This window comes from Emydura macquarii, unplaced genomic scaffold (genome assembly GCF_026122565.2).
Source record: "Emydura macquarii macquarii isolate MOO-44397 ecotype Brisbane River unplaced genomic scaffold, CSIRO-AGI_Emac_v2 contig_295, whole genome shotgun sequence".
In the NCBI taxonomy this organism is placed as follows: domain Eukaryota; kingdom Metazoa; phylum Chordata; order Testudines; family Chelidae; genus Emydura; species Emydura macquarii.
In genome coordinates, this window is record NW_027130432.1 from 895,298 (window position 1) to 917,606 (window position 22,309).

Here is a 22,309-nt window from a genome sequence, read left to right on the forward strand (position 1 = left end):
GCACGCCTGACCCCACAAAGCTGGGGGGGAAAGGGGGACAAAGCTACCTCTTCCCCCGCCCCCCACCCAGGCCCCGGGCCCAGACGCTGCCGCCCCCTCACCCCAGCGCAACAAGGCCAGGCCAGCCGTCCCCCACCAACCGGGCCCGGCCCCCAGGACTGCAGCTCCCGCTACCCTCCCTCCGCCTTCCCACCTCCGGCCGCTGGATGGGGCAGCCCCCGGCCTGCCTGTGTCACAACCCGCCCCCGGGCCCTGACCCGCAGCCCTACCCTGCCCAGCCCAGCTCACCATGATTGCTCGGGGCCCACAGCCAGCAGCACCAGCCCAAACGGCGGCGGCAGCCTCGCTCTATCATGTGACTCCGCTGCCCGCTTGAAACCCCGCCCATCCACAAAACGGTCCCTCTTCATTGGCCGGCTCCGAGGAAGTCAAGGTCTCAAGGCTGATTGGCTCTAGTGACCCAAGATTGATGGGTAGAACAACCAATCATCTTCAGGAACACTCCCCGCCAAGGTGGCGGCTTGTTCCCGCCCCCTCCAGGAGGAGCGCATGTCAAGCTCTCTCAGGGCAGGGAGGGGAGTGGAGTAAATGGACAGGGGCGGCCGGGCGGGCGGAAGGGGCGTGGCTGGCTGTGGCTAGCTAGGCCGTTGGCGACGTTGTTGATGGCATATGGCGCGAGTCCGATGGAGCCTGGAGTGATCCAGCAGCTGGCGCCCAAGCTGGGCATCGTTGCGCCTGGAGTCCTCAGGTAGCGGGAGCCGGCCCGGGGCAGCCCCAGCGCCATGGCGGAGCCGGGAGGGGACTGACTCTGGGTGCCAGCTGGGTGTCCGAGGCTGGAGTGGGGGCTAGGGGCCCTGGGTTGGCCTGTGGCCGGATTCCGCTGTCCCCTTGGGAGGGCCCTCGCCTTCCCGACCGCCTCCGCCCTGGGCAATGGCCTCGCGCCCCCTGGGCTGAAGGGGTGGGTTAGCGCTGCGCCCCAGGCGTGGCGGGGTTGTGATGAGGGTGAAGCGATCCCTGTGTGACGGGCAGCACCAGGGGCCTGAAGGGAACCATGCGAGCATCTCTTCGCTGTTAAATAATGGAGCGGAGGCCAGGCCACTCCAGCCCCGCCGCGTTTACATTATGAGTAGGCGTGGCGGAATTCGATTTGTATTTTATCACTTTGTCTGCAACAATCGTCGGTTTATTTTCAAGTTTTGCGTGCGGTTTTTTAAATCAATGTAGAGGGTTGCAGTTGCACAGATTATGGGCTGTAAGCTTGTTTTACATTTACATTTTCACAGTGGCAGGAAATCATGGCGGGGTCAGACAATCACTCAAGGACACTAGAAGTTGATGAAATAGTTAAAGCTTTGTAACTATTGAAACATGCATTGTCAGCATCACGTGGCAGAACATACAAAGTGAATGTCCTTAAATCAAACTTCAGTTCCCAAGCAGCATTTTTCAAACTCCATCTGTACATTTCAATTGTTGAAGGAATTTTGTTGTCAATTTGTATGTGTACAGTGACATCAGGGTTTATTTAATTTATTTTGTTTATTTAAATTATTTAAATTATCAAGTGGAAAGCCTCAGTCTAAATCCATCTTTTCCATTTGTACTTCAGTTATTTTCTGTTGAAAGGAACATTCTTATTGGTTGATATAACTATTAAAATATGTTGATTTTATAATGTCTTTATACAAGATTTGATACATCTTTTTGCCATCTGTGAGTATTTAGTTATAGCTATATTTAGTTGAGCAGTTATATCTTAATATTCTTATTAATTGTACACTTAATATTTTAGAAAATGGTGAATGATGGGTGGAGTCAAATATTCATCATTTGAGAAATGAACCCATCAGAGCTCAGGTAGGGAGACTATAAAAAAGGAGTATGTGAGCTCAGTGGATGATTCTGATAAGATGCATGCTGATGGTGTCTCCTGGAATCCGAGGCTGGGCCCCAGCACTTGCGATGACTTCTGGTCTCTTGCACCCAGTAGCACTACCCCTGGGTTCCCCATAAGACCAAGCCCTTAATTCAGAACATGACCTATTATTAGGGTACTACCAAATTCACAGTCCATTTTGCTCAATTTCACAATCATAGGATTTAAAAAATAATACATTTCAATGGTTTCTATTTAAATCTGAAATTTCATGGTGTTGTAGCCATGGGGGTCCCAACCCAAATGGGGCCTGTGGTGGGGAAGAGGGAATCATGGTATTGCCACCCTTATTCCTGCACTGCTGTTTTCAGAGCCAGACAGCTGCTAGCCAGGCACAGCTCAGAAGGCATCACTGCCATTAGCAGTAACACAGAAGTAATGGTGGCAATAACATGCTGCCTTCAGAGCTGGGCTCCCAGCCAGCAGCTTGCGGAGCGAAGAGGTAGGCCTGACTCGGTCCCCAGAGCGACCCGTGCAGAGGAAGAGGAAGTCCTGTTCCTCTTCAGCCTGTCCTGGACTAGCAGCTAGAGCACAGCGCACAATAGGAGCCCCTGGCTGGGGCATCCCCAACCCTGCCCCTTCCTAGCTCCAGCCCCAGCACTCAGGAACTAACAGAGCCTTGAGCTGGCTCTGTGGGGACCTGGGCAGTCGCCCACTCACCCTTAAAGTTGGCCCTGCTCCCTAACCCCCCATACCATGCATCCTCATCTCTGCATCACTGCCTGTGATGGTGCTGCCTTCAGAGCTAGGCTTCTAGCCAGAAGCTGCTGCTCTCCAGCCATCCAGCTCTGCAAAACCTGGTCTTCCCTACAATTTCCCTACAGATTTCACAGGGTAAATCAGATTTCCTGGTCCGTGATGCATTTTTCATGGCCATGAATTTGATAGGGCCCTATAAAGCTTGATCTGAAAAGTTAGATACTTTCCCCCTGGTTCTGTCTTTATATAGAAAAGGAGCCTTTAACACTGACTTTTTTGATACCGGCTCATAGATTCAGTATTTACTTTTTTTATTAAATGTTTTAAGAGATTATAATAAGTTTAGGCCTTAACATATTTTGCATTAAATTCAGATTTCATTGTCAACAGGTTACTTTGTGAAAAGAAAAACTTACATTTTAAATAAAATAAATACTTTTATTCACCCTGAGTATTTACCAATAAAAATGTAATCTTTCCATGCCCAATTTTAACACACAACTTTTAAATAGCACTTTTCAGTAGTAGATCTCAAAGCACTCTATAAAGGTCAATATCATCTCTATTTTACAGATGGGTGAACTTAAGGCAGAGAGAGGTAGAGTGACTTATACAAGTGCACACGGAGGGCGAGCTGGACTAGAACCCAGGGGTCACAGTCCAGTGCCCTGTCTTGTAGCTAGACCAGGGGTCCCCAAACTACAGCCTGCGAGTCACATCTGGCCTGCTGACACATTTTGACCGGCCTGCTGAGTCTTCTCCCCCCTCCCGCCCCGCCCCTCTCCCATGTGACATGGGCACAGCATCCTAGCCAGGAGCCACTCCTGGCCCCAAGCAGCACCGCACAGCAGCCGCTCCCCACCCTCCCCAGCCCCACCCCTTCCCCCTGCCCCTCTCCCATGTAATGTGAGCCCAGAGTCCTGGCCAGGAGGAGCCACTCCGGCCTACCATAAGAGCAAGACTGAGTGATATGGCCCTGGCAGCTGAAAGTTTGGGGACCCTTGCTCTAGGCCATTCCTAGAAAGCTCCTTGTGCAAGTATGCTATTCTAGAGTACATCACTTTATTCCAGAATAATTCGTGTTTCCCCAGTGCAGCAGCTATTCTGAAACAATATGTCAACGCAGGGAGCTATTCAGGTCAATATCCTCTTTAGAGAAGCAGTAAGTTCCTTGCTGTTATGCTAGCAAAGAAAATGTGACCTGGATGTAACTGTACCGTGTACAACATAAATGTCTGAGGTTGTAGAGAGCCTGAAAATTACAACTCTGATGTATCAACTCCCCCATTTATTTCAGTGGGTGCCAACTCAGATACTAATAAAGTTGAAATTGAAAATATCTCACTACTCAGAACATTTCAGAATGGGGAGGAAGTATGCTATTGTGAAGATAAACACAACTTAGGCTACTTCTACACTTAAACTGCTACAGCGGCGCACAAAATTTCTGGATAAATAGGGTTGTCACCCCTGCCTCAGTTTCCCCTGTGCAGGGTTCCTTAAATCATTAAATCTACTAGAGGCTCTCTTGTGGCCAATAATACTCCTCCTTGTATTTATTAACAAACAATTTAACCAACTATCAAAGTCTGCAAACATAGTCAACACAACACCTTATTTTCTGGTATCTTCTGCCTGTCCCCAGGCTGTGGTTTTTGAGATTTTTTTTTTTAAATTTAAATCAAGCAATCACTGTGGCCATTTCCAGCTGTAGTCCTCTGCTCTTCCCAGGAACATCTGGTCCTCAAACTGGGTGTCCTTTTTTCCCCTAGAGAGGGTCCCATACTCTCCTGGTGCTATCTGTACTCCAGCTTTGAGAGATCATCAAGTAAACGCCTCTACTGCTCCCCTGGGTCTGGCTTCCAGGCCTGACCCCTTCCTACATCTTCAAGGATCTCCTGCTCTCTAGAGCTTCTGCCATAGCTGTTGCTTCCTGTTTCCTGGTCTCCATCTCTTTAAAGAGACCAGCAGCCCTCCATCAGACCCCATCAAGAAGCTGTTAATGAGGCATAGATGGGTAGAACCCTGCAAATCCACAGATATCTGCTTTATACCATGGACCATTTTAGCCGTTTGTGGATTGGATGCAGATGGTCAGGGATTCCGTGATCTTCCTAACTTCTGGAGCAGCTGGCAGCCAGCCCCAGGGAGGATCAGCTGTTCAGTGGCTGCAGGGGCAGAACAGCTGATCAGTGGGCACAGGGCTGGCCACCAAACAGCTGATTGGCAGCTTGGGCTGCTGCAAGTGCTGATGCAGATCCCCATAAAAGTCGGAGTGGATTGCAGATCATGTATAAGTTTATTCTCACAGATGTGGATTGGATGTGGATCCACATTTTTATATCTGCACAGGGCTCTACAGATGGGCTAGACCAATTGCCTTTTAAAGGGCCCAGTTCGCCTTCTGACTTTCCCACTCTCTCACCTGGCTTTACCAGTGAGAGGAAACAGTTTGTGGGTGGGTGGGATAGAGGGCACTAGTGTAGACTGTTTGCACTAGCATTTTAACTATGGTGTTGTCTAACCATGCTCAGAGTAGGTTCAGATGATGGGGACCCTGATCTTGAATCATGTCCTTTGTTGGGGTCTCCTCTGCCAGAGGGGAGTCTAATTGAAGTCAGTACAGATCAACGTGGATAAAAATGGGTTTGTTTGGTTTTTTTAAATCAAATACATGGGATTTTTTTTAATTTAAATTAAGCACTTTTTTTTTCTTATTTTAAATAACCCATTTAAAATTAAATTTGAAATTGACCACCTCTGTTAAGGCCTACATTTACTATAATCTATTAATCATTTAAATTAAATACAGAAATTAATATTAAGCAGTACATGTTTGTCGAAAGAAACTTTTAAAGAAAGTCATACCACTGAACTGATGGAAGTCGCTGGCTAAGCACATGGAATGAAAATTTGTTGAAGTGCTACCCCAACTTTTGACAGCTGTAGTCTCTCTGTTTTCTTCATTTCAGTTTATTCAACTAGTTCAGTTCAATTGTAAGTTCATTGAAAGTTAAGAAACCAATTGGGAGTTCACAGAGCAGGAAAGCTTGTTTTACTCTTCTAATCTATGAATGGGATCCATGGGGGGATCCGATCGACTAGTTCTAAAATCTTGAAGGACATGGTAACCAGAAACAATAAGTTAAATTCATTAGCTACAGATAATACTTTCTTTGTTAATAAAGTTTTCAACACAAAACAGTTTTGGTAAATCTTTTCTTGTGTCCAGAACATTTAAGGTGGTTTTATTTCATATAAACATCTAAAATGCTGGTTTTGTGCATTTTTAATTGTTTTAAATTTCCATCCAAATAGAGCTTGACACAATCACAAGTAAAAATTGGTCACCTACTAAATAAGAAATGCATCATTGACCGTTTTCTTAATTTTTACATTTATTATATTAGAACCTGAATAAATGTAAGTTAAGCTATGTAATTGCTTAAATAACTGTGTATAGATATAGTGAATCCTCTTGGTTAGCAAAAAGAAGCACCAAATGTAATATGAAGACTGTATTTAGTTGCAAATCAACATGTTTTAATGGTACTAATCAATGAGGATCAACTTTGTTTAGGAAAATAACTTAAGTAGAAATGCAAATATGATTTAAAATAAGGGATTTAAATCAATCCATTGTAGTAGGATCCATGTGAGGGCATGAAGGAGTGCGCTTGTGGCAAGCCTATTGCAGTATTGGGACCACTGTGGTTAAAACACTGGCAAGCAGATCTACGCTATGATTCCTACCATTGGGAAGCTTCACTTATAATAATTGTGGGATGCTTTAATGCAAAAAAGCCAAATTTCTTATAAAGAAGGCCCCAAATGATTCTTCCAATTATCTACTTCAACTCTTCTGCCTTTTTAAAAATCTCACGAATTGTGTTCCTTTTTACAGGAGTAAGGATGCACTTGTCTCTTATAGCTGGTCTAATTACAGATTTGAACTGAAATACCTAAATTGGTTTCAAGTTGCATCTTAAATTACATTTAATTTGAAATGTGTGTTCATCCACAGACTAGCCCTGAAATAACAGTGTTGAACTATCACTGAGTTAGTTACTTCAGTTCCAGTTTGTGAATACACTAGTTCCCCCCCCCCCCCGCCCCGAAACTAAAGATTGTCTGTCTTAGATTACAGCCAGCTAGTAAAGTTAGAATAAAGCTGAGAAGTTACTGTAAGCTTAATTATCGCGAGGGGGCTCAGCATTCTGCATGTGTGTATTGATCATTATTGTTAAATCTAAATAAATATATATGTGCATTCCCCTGCAACATTTGAACATCACTAAGACCTACAACTAAACCCAATCTCTTAACTTTCCCTCCAGTACTTCAAAGAAACTTCCCCTGGCCCCAAATGAACACTACTCAAAATTACTTTGAATTCATTTTAACTAATATTTGACTGACATTTCTGTAGGCTGCAAGGCACAACAGTGCATACACAGTTATACAACCAGACTGCCAGTGCTTCCAGACCTATTTCACTGACGTCCCATTTATCTTAATCTTTTTTTAAACCTTGATTTAAAGCAGCCAGTCCTGTGTGTGTGAATTCTTGCAGATGTAAATGCTACAAATCTGTAACCTCAGTGGTATTAATGAATGGCATTTGTGGGGGCGGGGTTATTTTACAGAAAAGCAGAAGAATATCTGCGACTGTCCCAGGTGAAGTGCACGGGATTATTGGCTCAGATGACAGCAACAGGCAATGCAGTGATGTGCCTGGATCTAGCAGCTAGCTACATGCAACACCCCGTTGCAGACAAAGTAGGATACAATATGGACATGGTTTTTTCATTTGTTCTTCCTAACCCTTACCAACTCCAATAAAAATAGTACCATAGTTAGTGTATATGATGAGGCAGCAAGGAAAGACAAATACATTCCCTTTACCTCACATTATGGATCAGTCTACAACTGGATCCTTCCAACAATCCAGTGCTATTTCAGTTTTCATCAGAGAATTGGAGACTAGAGTCTCCATTACACTCTGGTGTGAATTGACTTTTACAGCCTCTGATTGAGGGTTCTTTAAGAGTGGTAAACCATAACCCTGTTTGTCCCTTTTCTGTGAGAAGGGATGCAGGTGGGCTCTTAAAGCTAACCAAAAGGGAGCAGTGGCTTTATGTATGTCCATTTCCCTCCTGGAAGCCTGTGGATGCCCATTTGCAGGACTGCCATTGCTGATTGTCCATATAATATTTTGCAGATTCCTCCTCCATACATGGGAGGGGTTTCCATTGCCTAGATTCCCCTGAATAGCACAGAGACACTGAGCCTTCGTACAAATGCTCAGTGATCTATAGCTGATATATAGCTTTTGAAGTACCTGCAGTTAAAAGGGCCATATCACTTTCCAAATTATCTGAAGGTAACTCTGAATTGAAACATGTGGTGTTCCTTTTCCATTCTGTATTTTTTTTCCCTCTCCATAGGGCAGCTTCACGTGTGTAACAGATTTAACCAAACAATGAGCAAACAACAATAAAACTGTTGGAAACAAAAATAGAAGATGGGTTAACTAACCTTTTCTAGTTAGATGGATAAAGTACTGAAGGGAAATTCTGCTCACACATGAGGTTTTGTTTTGTTTTTCAAAGAGCTACTTAGTTAAACTCTCCGGTTTGAACAAGAGGACTTACCAGAGCTGTATGAAGTCTTTTGAGTGTTTGCTAGGTTTGAAGTCCAATCTGGGAATCCGAGATCTGGCTGTACAATTCTGCTGCGTGGAGGCAGTAAACACTGCTTCAAAAATATTACAAAGGTAGGGCATGTAGCCTTTTATGGCCATCAGTTTATCATCCATTTCTATTTAAAAATGGAAATGCTTTCTTTGTTTTTAAATAAGACTGTTTTAAGTGCTAAAAGCCTGATTGTCAGAGGTACTGAGCATGTGCAGCTCCCACTGACTTCAATGAGTGGTCAGCACTTCTGAAAATTAGGCCACTTATTTGGGAACCCATGTTTGAAATATTTAGACTGTGGCTTGTCTAGTGTCACAGTGAGTCAGTGGTAGAATGGGAATAGACTGCAGTCCAATTTCCTATCTACAGGCCCACACTGTCTGTCTCTCTCTCATGTATCCTACCTGTAGCCTTTCCTCAGTCAACCTTGCAATTCGAGGAGATTCATATTTGTAGGTAAGAAACCACGTCTAAAGAAATGTATCCATTCCAAAATGAATCCTACATTTTTTTTGTAAAAACTATTGAATAAAAAAAACTTCACAAGATTGAGAGTCCTTTCACAAAATCCTCTCCTCTGTGTAATATCCACTTTAACGAAAGCAATTGTTTAACAAGTCATTATAAAACAAAACAACAAATGGAAGAAAGGAGAAGCCGATAGTAATGGATATCAATCAGAAGATAGAATTGTGAAACATTGATCAGGGAAGCAAAGGGACACAAGAAGAAATCTATGGCCAGCTGAGTTTAGGATGATAAGAAGGAGTTTAAGTATATTAGGACCAAAAAGAATCCTGACAATGATAGTGGTTCATTGCTATATAGAAATGGTAGAATTATCAATAAGAAGGCAGAAGTGTTCAATAAATATTTGTTCTGTATTTGGAGCAGAAACTGATGATATCATATGATAAAACTTTGTTACATTAGTATCTCAGATGTTAAATGGCAGCTGCTAAATTTATACATTTTTAAATCAGCAGATCTAGATAACTTGCACCCAAAAGTTTTAAAAGAGCTGGCTGAGGAGCTCACTGGACCATTAATGTTGATTTTTTTTTCAGTAAGTCTTAGAAAACTGGGGAAGTTCCAAAAGCCTGGAAGAAAGCTAATACTGCATCAATATCTAAAAAGTGTAAATGGAATGACCCAGGTAGTTATAGGCCTGTCAGTCTAGCATCAATCCTGGGGGGAAATAATGGTGTGGCTAATACCAGACTCTATTAATAAAGAATTAAAGGGGGGGTAATATAATTAATGCTATTAAACGTGGGTCTGTGGAAAATAAATCCTGTCAAACTAAGTTTCTCTTTTGATGAGATTATAAGTTTGGTTGATAAAAGTAATAATGTTGATGTAATGTACTTAGACTTCTGTAAGACATTTGAGTTGGTACCGCACAACGTTTTGTTTAAAAAAAAAAAAAAAAAAAAAAAAACCAGAACTATATAAAACTAACGTACTTTAAATGGATTAAAGACTAGCTAAATGATTGGTTTCGAAACATAATTGTAAACGGGATCATCATCAAGTGGGTGTGTTTTTAGTGGGTCCCACAAGGATCTGTTCTTTATCCTATGCTATTTAATAGTTTTATTAATGGCCTGGCAGAAAACAAAATCATCACTAATAGAGTGTGCAGATGACACATTTAGAGGGAGTGTTAAAAAAGGAAGAGGACTGGTCAGTAATACAGAGCAATCTGGATCGCTTGGTGAACTGGGAGCAAACACATCATACATTTTAATAAGGGTAAATGTAGACATCGAGGAACAAAGTAGGCCATACTTACACAATGGGGACTCTCCTGGGAAGTAGTCAAGCTGAAAACTCAGGAGTCAGGGTGGATAATCAGCTGAACATGAATTCCCAGTGTAACACTGTGGCGAAAAGGGCTAATTCAGTCCTTGGATGCATAAACGGGAATGTCAAGTAGGACTAGAGAGGATATTTTACCTCTGTATTTGGCACTGGAATAGCTGTTGCTGGAATACTGTGTCCAGTTCTGGTGCCCACAGTTCAAGAAGGATGTTGAAAACTTGGAGGGAGTTCAAAGAAGAGCCATGAGAATGATTAAAGGATTAGAAAACCTGCCTTCTAGGGACAGGTTCAAGGAGCTCAATCTATTTATTTTAACAAAAGGTTAAGGGGGTATCTTGATTAGTCTATTAGTATTATATGAGGAACAAATATTTAATAATGGGCTCATCAATCTAGCAGATAAAGGTATAACACTGTTCAGTGGTTGGAATTTGAAGCTAAACAAATTTAGTCTGGATATAAGATGTAAATTTTTAACTGAGATAATTAACCATCTACACAATTTACCAGGGGTCATGGTAACTTTTAAGTCAAGATGGGATGTTTTTCTAAAAGATCTGTTCTGGGAATTAGTTTGAGGAAGTTTTATAGGCTGTGATACAGAGATCAGATTAGATGATCCTAATGGTCCCTTTTGGGCCTTGGAATCTATGAATCCTAGGCTGCAAAGAACAGTCGTCACTTATGTAGCTGGCACTCCTCATGGCTGCATCATATTTAAAGAGTAAAGCTATTTAAACTTGTCTATAGATGTTTCCTTGTGTAAACAAAACACCTGTCAGTCTGACAGCTATAGATTAGAATAAATGGTCTGTTGGCTATTTCATAATATTCAGAGAATGAAATTCACCTCTATGCTGAGAGCCCACAAAGCCTTCTGCCTCCCTTAAGCACCAAATTAAGGGGTCAGTGGGGAGTAAGTGGTTAAAAGAGCTGTGGGCGAGCCCTCTGCACTGGGATGAATTGAATTCAAACTGATTTATCATATTTTTTTAGAGAGAACTTAACATCTGTAAGTACTTGGTTTTATTGAGTGTGATGAGTAGGTGGAATAGAGACTCTGATGACTCCACCTTGTCCCCTCTGCCTAATTTCTTGATTTAAAATAAATATCACTCCCATGCCTGTAACACAGGACATGCTGCCATCTCTTTCTCATCTTTGCCTGTTTCTTCAGTTTTCAACCAGGAGTAGAAAATGGTTGAGCCTGGCTGAAAACAGAAGAACCAAGCAATCTTATACCAGGTCTTTGTTCAACTCCAAGGAAACCAACTTCACAAGCTTTGTTTTAAAGCAAACTAGCTATGTAGTAAATATTGCTGCTCTCTTTTAGGTATGAATCCAGTCTTTCTGAAGCGCAGCAGATGGATCTTGATTTATCAAAACCCCTGTTCACAACAGCTGCATTGTTCACAGCCTGCAGGTACCCCCTTCATAAGGTTACATGCCGGGTGGGATTCCCCATTATTCTAACTGTGAGAACACAAAATCACATTCTTGGATTTTCCCCCAACACATGCATGCTGTGCATGTTAATGAAAGTTTTCACAAGTTAAGAGTGCAAACAGCTGCTCCAGCCTCAAGAATTCTTAATATCCCAAAGCACATTTAGGTGGTTAAATGTATTTTGTAGCACTGCTCTCAGAAGCCCACATAGTCTTGACATCCTGCTGAGGATAATGTTTTTCTTGTAGTGAAGTATTCGGCCTACATTGTGTTTTGCCTTAGAGAAAGAAAACATTAAACCAAACACCTAGCCTAGTAGCTCGAAGGCAAATCATGTGATTTTATAATAAATGAATACCTCCTGCCACTGTTATTTAAAGTAATGACTCTATTATGTGACAGTCATTGGAAGATCATCTGTTGGATGTGTTTTATCTTCCATCAACCCTTTCTCCCAAACCAACAGAAGAATGTTGCTAGTTAATACCTTGCATTTGATGGGGAGGTTTTGTTTGCCAAGATGGAATAGGGTGCATTTGAGTTGGTCATGTAGCAGACAGACACCTATGGAACATGCAGTAGTGGTGAGATGATGTCTTGCATGTGAATTAGGAGCAATTGCAGAAAGGCTGAGGACTGACAAGCTCCAAATAGTCATCTGTTTTTTCCCAACCCCCAGGCGATCTTGCCTTTAAGATATGGAGTCCCCTAAAGAGAAAGCTGCAACCTCCTGCAAGTTAGTGTCCAGCAGACAGTGACTCAGCAAAATCCACGTGGACTTTTATTGTCCATGAATCTTTTCCCAATCTAAGTGGTGTACCAGTTAGAAATCCTATGAACCAGTGTGGGATTAGGGGGCACCATACGGCTCATCAGATGAGTTTTTAAAATGAGCACCTGTCTATTGATGTGAAAGTCCCAATTCGCTCATTACAGGAGTAGGATTGTTTGTCCAGGGTCTGGCCAAACTACTTTTCCTATATGAATTTCTCCCCGTAACTTCAACAAGGTGTGATTTTTTTTTTTTCCATTTCCTGTTCCAAATTGTTAAATACTACTAGGATTTAGGATCATCACAGCTTTCCTTTAATTAGGATTAAAGGATCATCACAGCTTCCCTTTAATGCAGATGGGTATGGCTTATCTCCCTTTTTACAGATGGGGAAACTGGGGCAGGGAGGAACGCTCTTAAGCAAAGTCACGCAGTGAATCAGTAGCTGAGCATGGATTAGAACTCTGGAGTTCCAGCTCCTGGCCTTCTGCTTATTCACTGAGGCACCGCTGCCTATAAATGCATTGAGCAACCTGAGTTATGTATGTTTGAATGTTGCCTCCTTCAGAAAATAAACTAACTTGCTGTTTTAGGTGCTTGAAACTAAAAGTGGATAAGAAGAAAATGGTGGATACATCTGGGGTGAAGAGGGCAATATTTGATCGGCTCTGCAGCCAGCTGGAGACAATTGGCCAGCAGATCAGAAGTAAGTGTTCAGCACTTGAAGTCTTGTGCTCTGGAAAGCAGGTGATGTAGCCACTCTATTGGGATCCTGCTCTCTCTGCACCCTTTCTGGGGGGACTCTAGTATAATTTCAACTCTTCTCTTTGTGCCAGCTTCTGTCCACTCCTGACTTGTCTCCTTCAATTGCCTGTCTCATCACAGCCTGTCTTATTCCTCGGGGATGTCATGTCAGGCTGTCTTCTAACTCGCATAACACAGGAGCCATCTTTGACTCCTCCCTTTTGCTTACCCTACACCTGTGAGCAATATAAAATTTATGGCTCTTCCTCTGGCCTTTTCTTTACCGCCACACAGTTGAAACCCTCTTCCAGGTCGTGCTTTTCTCCTGCCTTTAGTAGTGTGGCTGTCACCTGACTGACTCTCCTGTAGTTCCACTCCATTTCATACAGTGTGCAGCTGCCAAGATCATCTTCCCTGTGTCATAGAGCTCCTGTAAGAATCCCTCTGTCTCATCCTTCTCCAGTCACCAAGTCAATGTCCTCACCTTTCTGCACAACTCTGCCACCTCCCAATTTATGTACTTTCCTCATACAACATCACACTCCAATCCACCAATGACTTCCTCAACCCCCTCCTCGGTCATTGCACCTACTACCATAATGCTCATCATGCATAGAATGTCCCACCTGAACTCATCCATAAAGCCATTGTCCCCTCCTCCTTGAAAACCTTCAAGACCCACTTCTGTTCCTGCTCCTACAAGAAATTAGCCCATTTCTGAAATAGTTAGGGATGGCTCAATTTTTTTTAACCTACCCTCTGTTGCTATCACCTTCAGCTGAGAAGCTTGCCAGGGAAGACACTTCTTGTGTGTGTGGCTTGCACCCAGCACATTGCTGGTGCTACTGTAATACAAATACATTGCTTGAGGTGGTGGGGAAAGGAGAACCCAGGGGGAGTCCTGCCAGAGTAATCAGCAAGGGTACAAGGAAGTGGGGGGGTATATACTTAAGGCATGAATGTGATCCATTAGGTGCCCCAGTACCCCAACTACTGTCCAAAAATACATACATAAAAGTAGCTTTCTCTTCTTTAAAAGGAGACTGTGCTTCACTGGCTCCTCAGCCAACACAAAGCCAGAAGACCTTGACTGAATGCATTGAAAAGGAAGAAGGTAGGTTCTCTTAATTGTGAAATTAAGCTTTGTTCTTCTGCTGTTGCCTAATAATGTGTTAGCTGGATAACTTTGTTATAGCTCAGTATGACTTGAGGCTCTGTTCTCAACAACCCACTCCCTTCCACAGCTGGCCAGATGTTGGAAATGCTAAGAAGCACCATTGTTTTTATGGAGCAAGTTTAGTGGAACTACAGTAGCCTTTTCCACTCAAACAAAAAGATAAATAGGTAAAGATCACAATGTTAAACAAAACTACAGCTTGATTTTTTTTAAAAAAATAGATGTAAGTTTTCGTATGCATGAAATAGACTGGTATGTGTACATTCCAGGGATCTGAGACTTAGCATTAGGCACTCTCTTTAGGCAAAATACTATGCATGATAGAGAGCATTTTCTGAAAGTTGAGGTTTTTTTCTGCCCTTGTAGAATCTGAAGATGAAGTTGATATCCCTTGCAAGCGGCAGAAAAGTGAAACTGAAGCAAAACAAGATTATGAAGAATGGAAAAAAAGAATCCTGGAAAATGCTGCTAAGGCAAAAGGGAGCAGTGTCTGACTTAAGTCTCTGACATTGCTACAAAGCAATGACACTGCATTGGGCTTGTAATTTTAAATCCTCCTCCACACTGGTGAGACTCAGTAGCACGTGAATTGATACTGGTAACCAGCCATTCTTGTTTATTTGAGTGGCAAGGTTTTAAATCGTTATGCCTGTCATTTTACTAAGTGGGACCAGCATTAGGGTGACACATTATTACTACACAGTAGGCCCAAGTTTGAAAGTTGACCCTGTGATGCCTTCCCCTCGGACCAGTGCAGACCTCAGATCTAGGACATAGAGTAGCCTGGCTACTTTTAAGCAACAAACAGGCCAATTAATGGTGCAGTATTAAGTGACCTCTGAAAAGGTTGCACACCCTTGTATGTATCCCGAACTGAAGCTTAAGTCATGGTTACCAAGGCATTTGGGAAGGGTCTCTGAGGAAACAACTTATGTCAACAGCAAATAAAAACGGAGGAATTCAGACTGTTAAACTTTTTTATAGCCACAGAGTGGTTGAACACTTAGATACAGAAAGATTATTTAAATTTTATGATCCATAATACCTGATTAACTGGTTTCTACTGTGTATGTTGAACCTAAATGTTTTGAGAGAGCAATAAAGATTTTTTTCAACATCTGAATCTTTAGTTCAAGAATTTCCATATGGTTCCAGGGTTGCTTCTGTGACCTGCTTAGCACTTCTATTGTACAAATTCCATCAGGATCAAAATCTAAATGGACTTAAAGAAATTTTCTGTACTTACTTAATGTTTCCTTCCGTCAGCTAATAAGGTCTACAGATCTGTAATGAGGTATTTCAGTCTGCTTGCAGTTTGGGAACAGATTCAAACCTGCCAGTCACTGGCAGCAGGAGATTGCCCCATCCTCTGATGTTGCCTCCCCTTGAGACCACTTCCATAGCCAGCATAATTCAGGTTTTTTTCTTCTACACTAGAATAACTGTACTTTGATGAGAAAGCACAAATTTATCCTACTGCAGAGCATGGGATTAACATCTAACAAAATAAACCTGAATCTTTGGGTATCACTTTCCATCTTGGATCTGGATGATTTGTTTGTCTCCAGCATGAGCTGGATCTGACTGGACTGTTTCTCAAAAAAAAAAAAAAAAAGAGAGAGAGAGTCAACTTTCAGGTAAGCACAGAACATTTCCTATTCGTTGTGCTAAAATACAGTTGGATTTTCACAACTGTGTATACCCACTGCTGGAAACAAGATCAGCCAGTGAATAGTTGTACTGAAAATGAGGTTATGATCATGAATGCTATGACAGTTGTGAAGACTACTTGTCTGCATTCAATGTACAGTACTAACTGAATAAACTCCTTTGAGTAGAAATAGTAATCATACTTCCTGTCCATTGATGTGGACATTGTGATGAAACCTACCACAGGGGGGCAAGTGGGGGATGCTGCACCAACCAGAAAGAGGTTCCAATGTTGCCTTCTCTGATTGTGGGGCTGCAATCACTGTAATTGCCCTAAGGAAACGTAGAATGTCGGGGTGTGTGCAAAACTTCATTTTGTGAACATACTAAGACTATACTGCTAAGAATTGAAATCTGATCCTAAGATAGGCAGTTGAAAAAACTAAACATCCAGGAACAAGGTGCAGCCTGCACTCAGTCTAAAACATAATTGTGAATAAGTGAGGGCATTCATCTAGTATCCATCTACAAAAAGACACGGTAATGAAGAGACACTGCCATGGCAAACTGAGAATTAAAATTGACCAGCTTCTTACATTTGTTTTTCTCATTTCTCTTAACCTATTCTGCTCCACTCCCTTTTTAAAAATTCAAAAGTAAAAGTAGAAACATTCCTTCTTCCATATCAATCTGTTTTGGGGATGGTTCAAGTTAAAATTTTTATAAAGTTGCTTTAGGAAGAGGCAAAAAAATGCCTAAAGAGCAAGGCAAACACTGAGCAGTCCCAACTCACTAAGAATGTGTAAAAATGGGATTCCAAATCTGATTTCATAATATTGTAGGAGGGGGTCCCCACTCTGGAAGAAAGTCAGAGGTAGCAGACTGGAATTCTGTTGTAAAGGACTCACCAATGCTGCCTTTAAGTTAGACTGATTACAGTATTTCAAACTTGAGACTAGGCCAACCAGATACATTTGTACAGATTTATTTCTGTTAATTTCATCAATATACACACTAACAAAGTAACTATTTACCATGCAGTGTGACTGGGGAGAGCAAATGTGAACAAACTTGGGCCTTCACAGAAGGTGATACTGTCAGAATTCTTTCATGTAACTTTTGTTGCCCTCTGGCATAATGCTGAAAGTGGTGCACAAGTCCAGTCCATCTGGTAGGGAGGGGAGAAGTTCTAAAACTGAAACGCTAGACAAGCTTAACATTAAACTAGTCTAGTTAGTGTAAGTAACTTTTAAGGTCTTTATGAGGCCTGGAAGCAACAACCACTGTAGGCAATTGAAGGGATATGAGTTAATGGGCGTCTGATCATGATTTGATTAGGCTCTTAATGTGCAGACCCTAAGCAGCTACTATTAGTGATAAATTATTTTAATCAGCTCACAGAGTGGTGCAGCTTCTAGCTTACCAACAAAGGAAACCGCATGTCAGCCACCTCTACAAAAGTGCCTGATAAACACTAAGGAAACACAGTTGGTACTGGGTTTGTGTTATAGGGGATGACTCCAGCTTTATAAGCATCAGAAAAAAAACCTTTGGTACTTGAACATCAACCTTTTTCTTCACAATACTAACATTTTTGTTTTTAAACAAACAGAAAAAGAGCAACAGCTCCCCTGTGACTGAAACAGAGTCAAGGGTTAGCAATTCTCTGATCCTCCCCTAGCAGCAGCTAAACAAAACCAAACCAGTTTACCTGTTACCAAGCAGTAGTTTTTCTGTTAAACTTCATGGCATTTGGCAAAAATGTTGAACTAAAATATTAGCTTAGAAAACCAAGTGTTCAGGTCCCAGCTACAGCAATGCATTGATGTGTTTAAAACATACACCTTGAAACTCACACTCAGAGGGGAGAATAAAAGAACTTCTGTTCCTGGGGAGCAGTGACACTTAACTACACAGTTCTGCATCCACCAGATTGTCACCCCAATTGTTTTTCATTTGTGGCAGTTGAGTCTAGATTCATACCAATGCCTGGTGCCAGATTTAACTGTCTTTAAAATACCTCTGAAAGCACTGATCTTTGTTGTAGAGGGTAAAGTGGAAGAAACATTTTCATTTGACTCTGACTAGTTGTCATGCATTATTGTGATGCTTTGGTTAAAAAAAAAGGGGGTGGGGAGGCAGAAAAACTTAACTGCTTTAGAAAAAATGTAGAAAAACTGCATTTCGCAAGCTCAGTTTTGTCCCTGGATATTTTGCTTTAAGTGACAATTATCTTTGGGAAAAATAGAGCACTATTATCCTGCCAAATCTATCACTACATCGGTAATGCTCTAAAAGTGATAGCACAGCACCTCATTAACACAAAGTCTGAAGGTAGCCACTGTTCTGTTTAGGAATACCTAAATACTGATTAGGTGTTTGCTGTTATAATACAGCCTTTGGATTCTTATGAATAATCGGAGACTTCAAAAATAAATGGGTCCCACTCAGGGAACTTAACTGCTAATTATGAGCATACCTTCACAGGTGTAAGTGGAGTAATATCAGGAGTATTTATGTGTCACTGTATCCAGTAGCTGAGAGCTTGTAAAACAGAGTATAACTATGGAAACCTCTGTTTTAGAAAGATTAGGAAAACTCATTTGATGTTGTGATCTGAGGCAGTTCTGGTATCTAAATACAATCATGATACATAACATGAGAATGGCAAAAGTGGTGGGGGAAGAGAGAGAATCGCTAAAAACACCCAGTCCTTTTATCTCTGCTTCATCTCTAGCTCTAAGGATATAGCTCTTCCACAGCAACTTAAGCAAGGTTGACAGACATGCTTGGAAACCTCCTCAGCCGATTGGCAGCAGCTACCACATAGAAATGTTTCTGTGAACAAAACAGAAAAAATCTAAATGTGAGCATAATCGAGCCAAAGCATACTTAATACTGGGGTTTCTTCAGGGAGGGACTCAGAATATTAAACACAGATTTTTTTCTAGCCCTCCACACTGAACATTGCCTCCTTCTGTTGTGTCACTCCAATGTTTACTACACATTAAAGACAGGGCAATGCAACTATTTCAACTGAAAAGAAGCAGAGTGGAAGGTTCATGAAGGTTTTGGGGATACATTTGTTGCCTCACTGAAATTGGGGGATTAATTAGCACCAGTTCTCCTATCTTCTGTTGCACCTGTCAGCCTTGCGGAAGCCAGCTAGCTCAAAGTACACCTCCGTTCTTCTGCAGCGCCTAATTAAAAAAGGGTTATACTTACAGTAACACAACGCCATTCCTCACAGGAGAGTCATGTAACTAAATTGTCATAGGAACCGCCATAATGGATCAAACAAATAGGTCTATCAGGTTAATCGCCTTTCTCTGGATAATAGCCAGTGTGTTACATGCAACAGACATTAATTACAACACTTCAGGGATCCAAGGTGTCAATGTGATCAAAGGAAAAGCAGCTGTCTATGATTAGTGTAATTTTAACAATGCTAGAGGAGTGACACTTGAATCCTCCCCACTTGGAATCATAAAATGCTTTATACTAGAGAATACTCTTTATGGCTGTAAAACAGTATTTATATGATGAACAAAAGGCTGTATGCATCTGTTAGCAAAGTGTAATAAAATAGCTTGGGATGAAAACATTTTTTAAATGCAAATCTGAATGTCTGAACACAAGTAACAGTAATTCTGGAGCCTCAAAAAGTAAACAAAGTTTGGTCTTCAGGGTTTAACTAATTAGCAAGGTGTTGCTACTCTCAGTAGTCAGAAAAACTGGGGACAGACATCACTGGCTTTCATCCTCTTACTGCGGGTTTAAATGTTCTGGGTTATTGTGCCCCTCCTTTGCGGAGAATGATTATTGATCACCTTTTATAGAAATTCCTACATATTTACTGAGCATGTTCAAGAATTAGCTTGAGATTATGAGTAAGGTCCTGAAAGTATCCAAATTGCCATCTGTGTGGATTGTGACACAAGAAGATAAGGTAATTTTCCCAAGATTGTACAGTGAATGGAGGACTCAGAATGGATTTGAACCCCGACTTTTCTTGGTCTCAGACCTTTGCAATAAATACTACACAAAATAGTCTTCTGTTGTATCATTCCAATATTTCTTATACATTGAAGATAGTTACATTAGCGCCTATGTCAGCTGAAAAGTAATTGTTTTTGCTTGAAAGGTTAAGTGTTTAACATACAATAAATACAGTAAAAGCCTTTAAATCCCTGGAATTTTACGCCTTTTTTAAAAACACCAATCAGAAATAAGAATAAAAATTTAGGAACAAAGTATCTAACTCAGAGATGCCCTGGTGTAAAAGGGGGAAGTGAACACTCAAAACTACAACTGCAATATAATTCCCAAATTCATATTGCAAGGAGGAGCTCCATGATTAGTAGAGGACTATGATGAGGAATAAGGGCCCTGCCTGCATTGCACTAGTACAATCACTCTTTTCTGAAAATAGAGTTGTCAGACTTTGTCTATTTACCTTCCATTTTCTGTGAGCCATGTAACTCTGTAGCAGCAACTGGGACTTCAAGCAAAGCTTGGATTTCTTGGCTTTGCCAGGCAGATCATTTAACCACTCGTGTTTCAGACACTGTGCTGCACTCATTCTGCAACTGGAAAATAAAATTTGTGAAGGCCTGTGATGTAAATGTTGCTACCACTATTGTAATTTACACAGAATCTCCTTGTTTGCTTGCAGTGGAAAGGTTCAGTTGCTCTTCACTGATACCGCATATGAAAGAGCTTTTTCTAAATGAAAATAAAATTAAACATACAAAAAAAGATGGGGGGGAAGGCCCTTTATAACTGCCATTCATCTCAGCACGGAGCACCTGCATGAAGACCAATTCTCATTCCTACCCGTCAGGTGGGACTAAGTGGCGCTTAGACGTCTGTGAAGTTCTGCACTTGGGTTAATGCTCCCTGCCTGAGTATTTTGTAACCTTGTTGCTCTGTTATTTGGAGTAGCTGTACAGTTTGTGTGTAATTTTGGAATGTGAATGGTAGACCACATGGCATCCACGTAGGAGTGTGCAAAAGCCACAAGAAACAGATGCAAAGTAGAGATATTAACTTGTGGTGTTATGTAGTCCATCTCCCCTGACAATACAAGATAATTCCCTATTGTATATTTAAGGAGGATCACAGATGCTTCCAGAAGGCAGTTCACACAAATGAGAGCATCCATATGTAAACCTTGACAAGAAGTATGGTTTTAAAGTATTCCTCTTTCAGCTGGGCTGGAAACTCACAGGTTCTATTTCAGATTCAACTTGCCATACACAGCTTGTCTTTGGGTTCAGTGTGACAACCAAGAGGGTGATTTTTGATTGAAACAATTTAATTGTAATATAAATAACTACTGTATGTAGACAAGCAACAAGGTGCTCAATAGGAGGCCACACCCCTGGGGCTTTGAAACATGTGCAGTGCAAGAAAATCCTGCATCTTTTCTTTTTGGGGGTCCTTTGAGCAATTTTTTTCCCCCCAAAATCTGAACTTGCACTTGGACTTCCCTGTGAAAAGGTAGGGCTAAGTCCTGCCTTTGGCTCAGCTGCCACTCAAGGGGAAAGGTGTCAACAAAACTGATGGTTAGCAGGCGTGTGCATAATGTGAGCAGCCAGCCAGAATCCCTCCTAGCGCACGTGAGTGTGTTCGGTAATAGGACAAGCTGTTGCACCAGGCCATCCCCTGCTGCCTCAGGAGGGCAGTGTTTGCTGTGGACTGGTCACTTCTGTTTCTCCAAGAGAGTGAGGCCACGTCCTGCCATTATGCCTAACGAGCAGCTGGCAGATCCAACAATGCTGCTTGCTTCTAATAATAATAATAATCTGCCCTTAAATAGCATTTTTCATCCCCAGATCTCAAAGTGCTTTGCACCCCCTTAAAGCATTATTAATTCCTTTTCACAGATGCGAGTCTCTGAGGTTAAGATCCCACAGCAAGTGGCTGTCAGGAACAGAAGCCTTGTCTCCTGACTCCTAGCCCTTCTGCTTAAGTCCACTAGATGACAATTATCCTTCCAGCTTAATGACAGTCTTAATTTTCACTGACAAGTTAGTATTAAAAGCACTATTATTAAATCTTATTTGTATAACTTAGCTGACAGTCTAGAAAAAGCCAGCGTTCTAGGGTTCCTGTTATCTATCTTTTTCTAGAACAATGCGCAGTCTGCCCCCTGGAGTGGATGATTCCCAGTATTGGTAGGAGTTGTTACTGTAAACATGTTCATCAAGGGAAGACTGAGCCCCTGTGTCTTCATTCAGCATCAGTATTTGACATGCTGAGCCACATTCTATGCTGCAGTGCAATGTATACTGCTCCCTTGGACTTCAGTGGGAGCTGAGCGTGTAAATCCAAGAGCAGAATTAGGCCCCAAAGGGTTCTTT

General features: G+C 41.8%; 3 protein-coding genes across 4 annotated transcripts in view; 1 reads left to right on the plus strand and 2 right to left on the minus strand.

The window, feature by feature from the left end:
- VPS35 (VPS35 retromer complex component) overlaps positions 1-431 on the minus strand; it is a 48,637-nt gene extending 48,206 nt beyond the window's left edge. The window contains exon 1 of the mRNA XM_067550385.1: positions 289-431. Within this exon, the coding sequence (XP_067406486.1) occupies positions 289-291 (3 nt within the window). The 5' untranslated portion in view covers positions 292-431. The remainder of the gene's footprint in view (positions 1-288) is intronic.
- Positions 432-583: 152 nt separating this feature from the next.
- Positions 584-16,125, plus strand: ORC6 (origin recognition complex subunit 6). The gene is made up of 7 exons (XM_067550416.1): positions 584-748; positions 7,282-7,414; positions 8,248-8,411; positions 11,489-11,578; positions 12,967-13,079; positions 14,157-14,231; positions 14,661-16,125. Exons 1-7 carry the CDS (start codon positions 663-665, stop codon positions 14,786-14,788), a joined length of 789 nt encoding a protein of 262 aa, XP_067406517.1. The 5' UTR covers positions 584-662; the 3' UTR covers positions 14,789-16,125.
- A 2,444-nt stretch (positions 16,126-18,569) lies between these two features.
- Positions 18,570-22,309, minus strand: part of MYLK3 (myosin light chain kinase 3) — a 51,348-nt gene continuing 47,608 nt past the window's right edge. For both annotated transcript variants that reach the window (XM_067550397.1, XM_067550406.1), the window contains exons 12-13: positions 20,401-20,533; positions 18,570-18,782 (exon numbers count right to left, since the gene is read on the minus strand). In XM_067550397.1, coding sequence (XP_067406498.1) covers positions 18,711-18,782; positions 20,401-20,533 — 205 coding nt within the window. In that variant the 3' untranslated portion in view covers positions 18,570-18,710. The remainder of the gene's footprint in view (positions 18,783-20,400; positions 20,534-22,309) is intronic.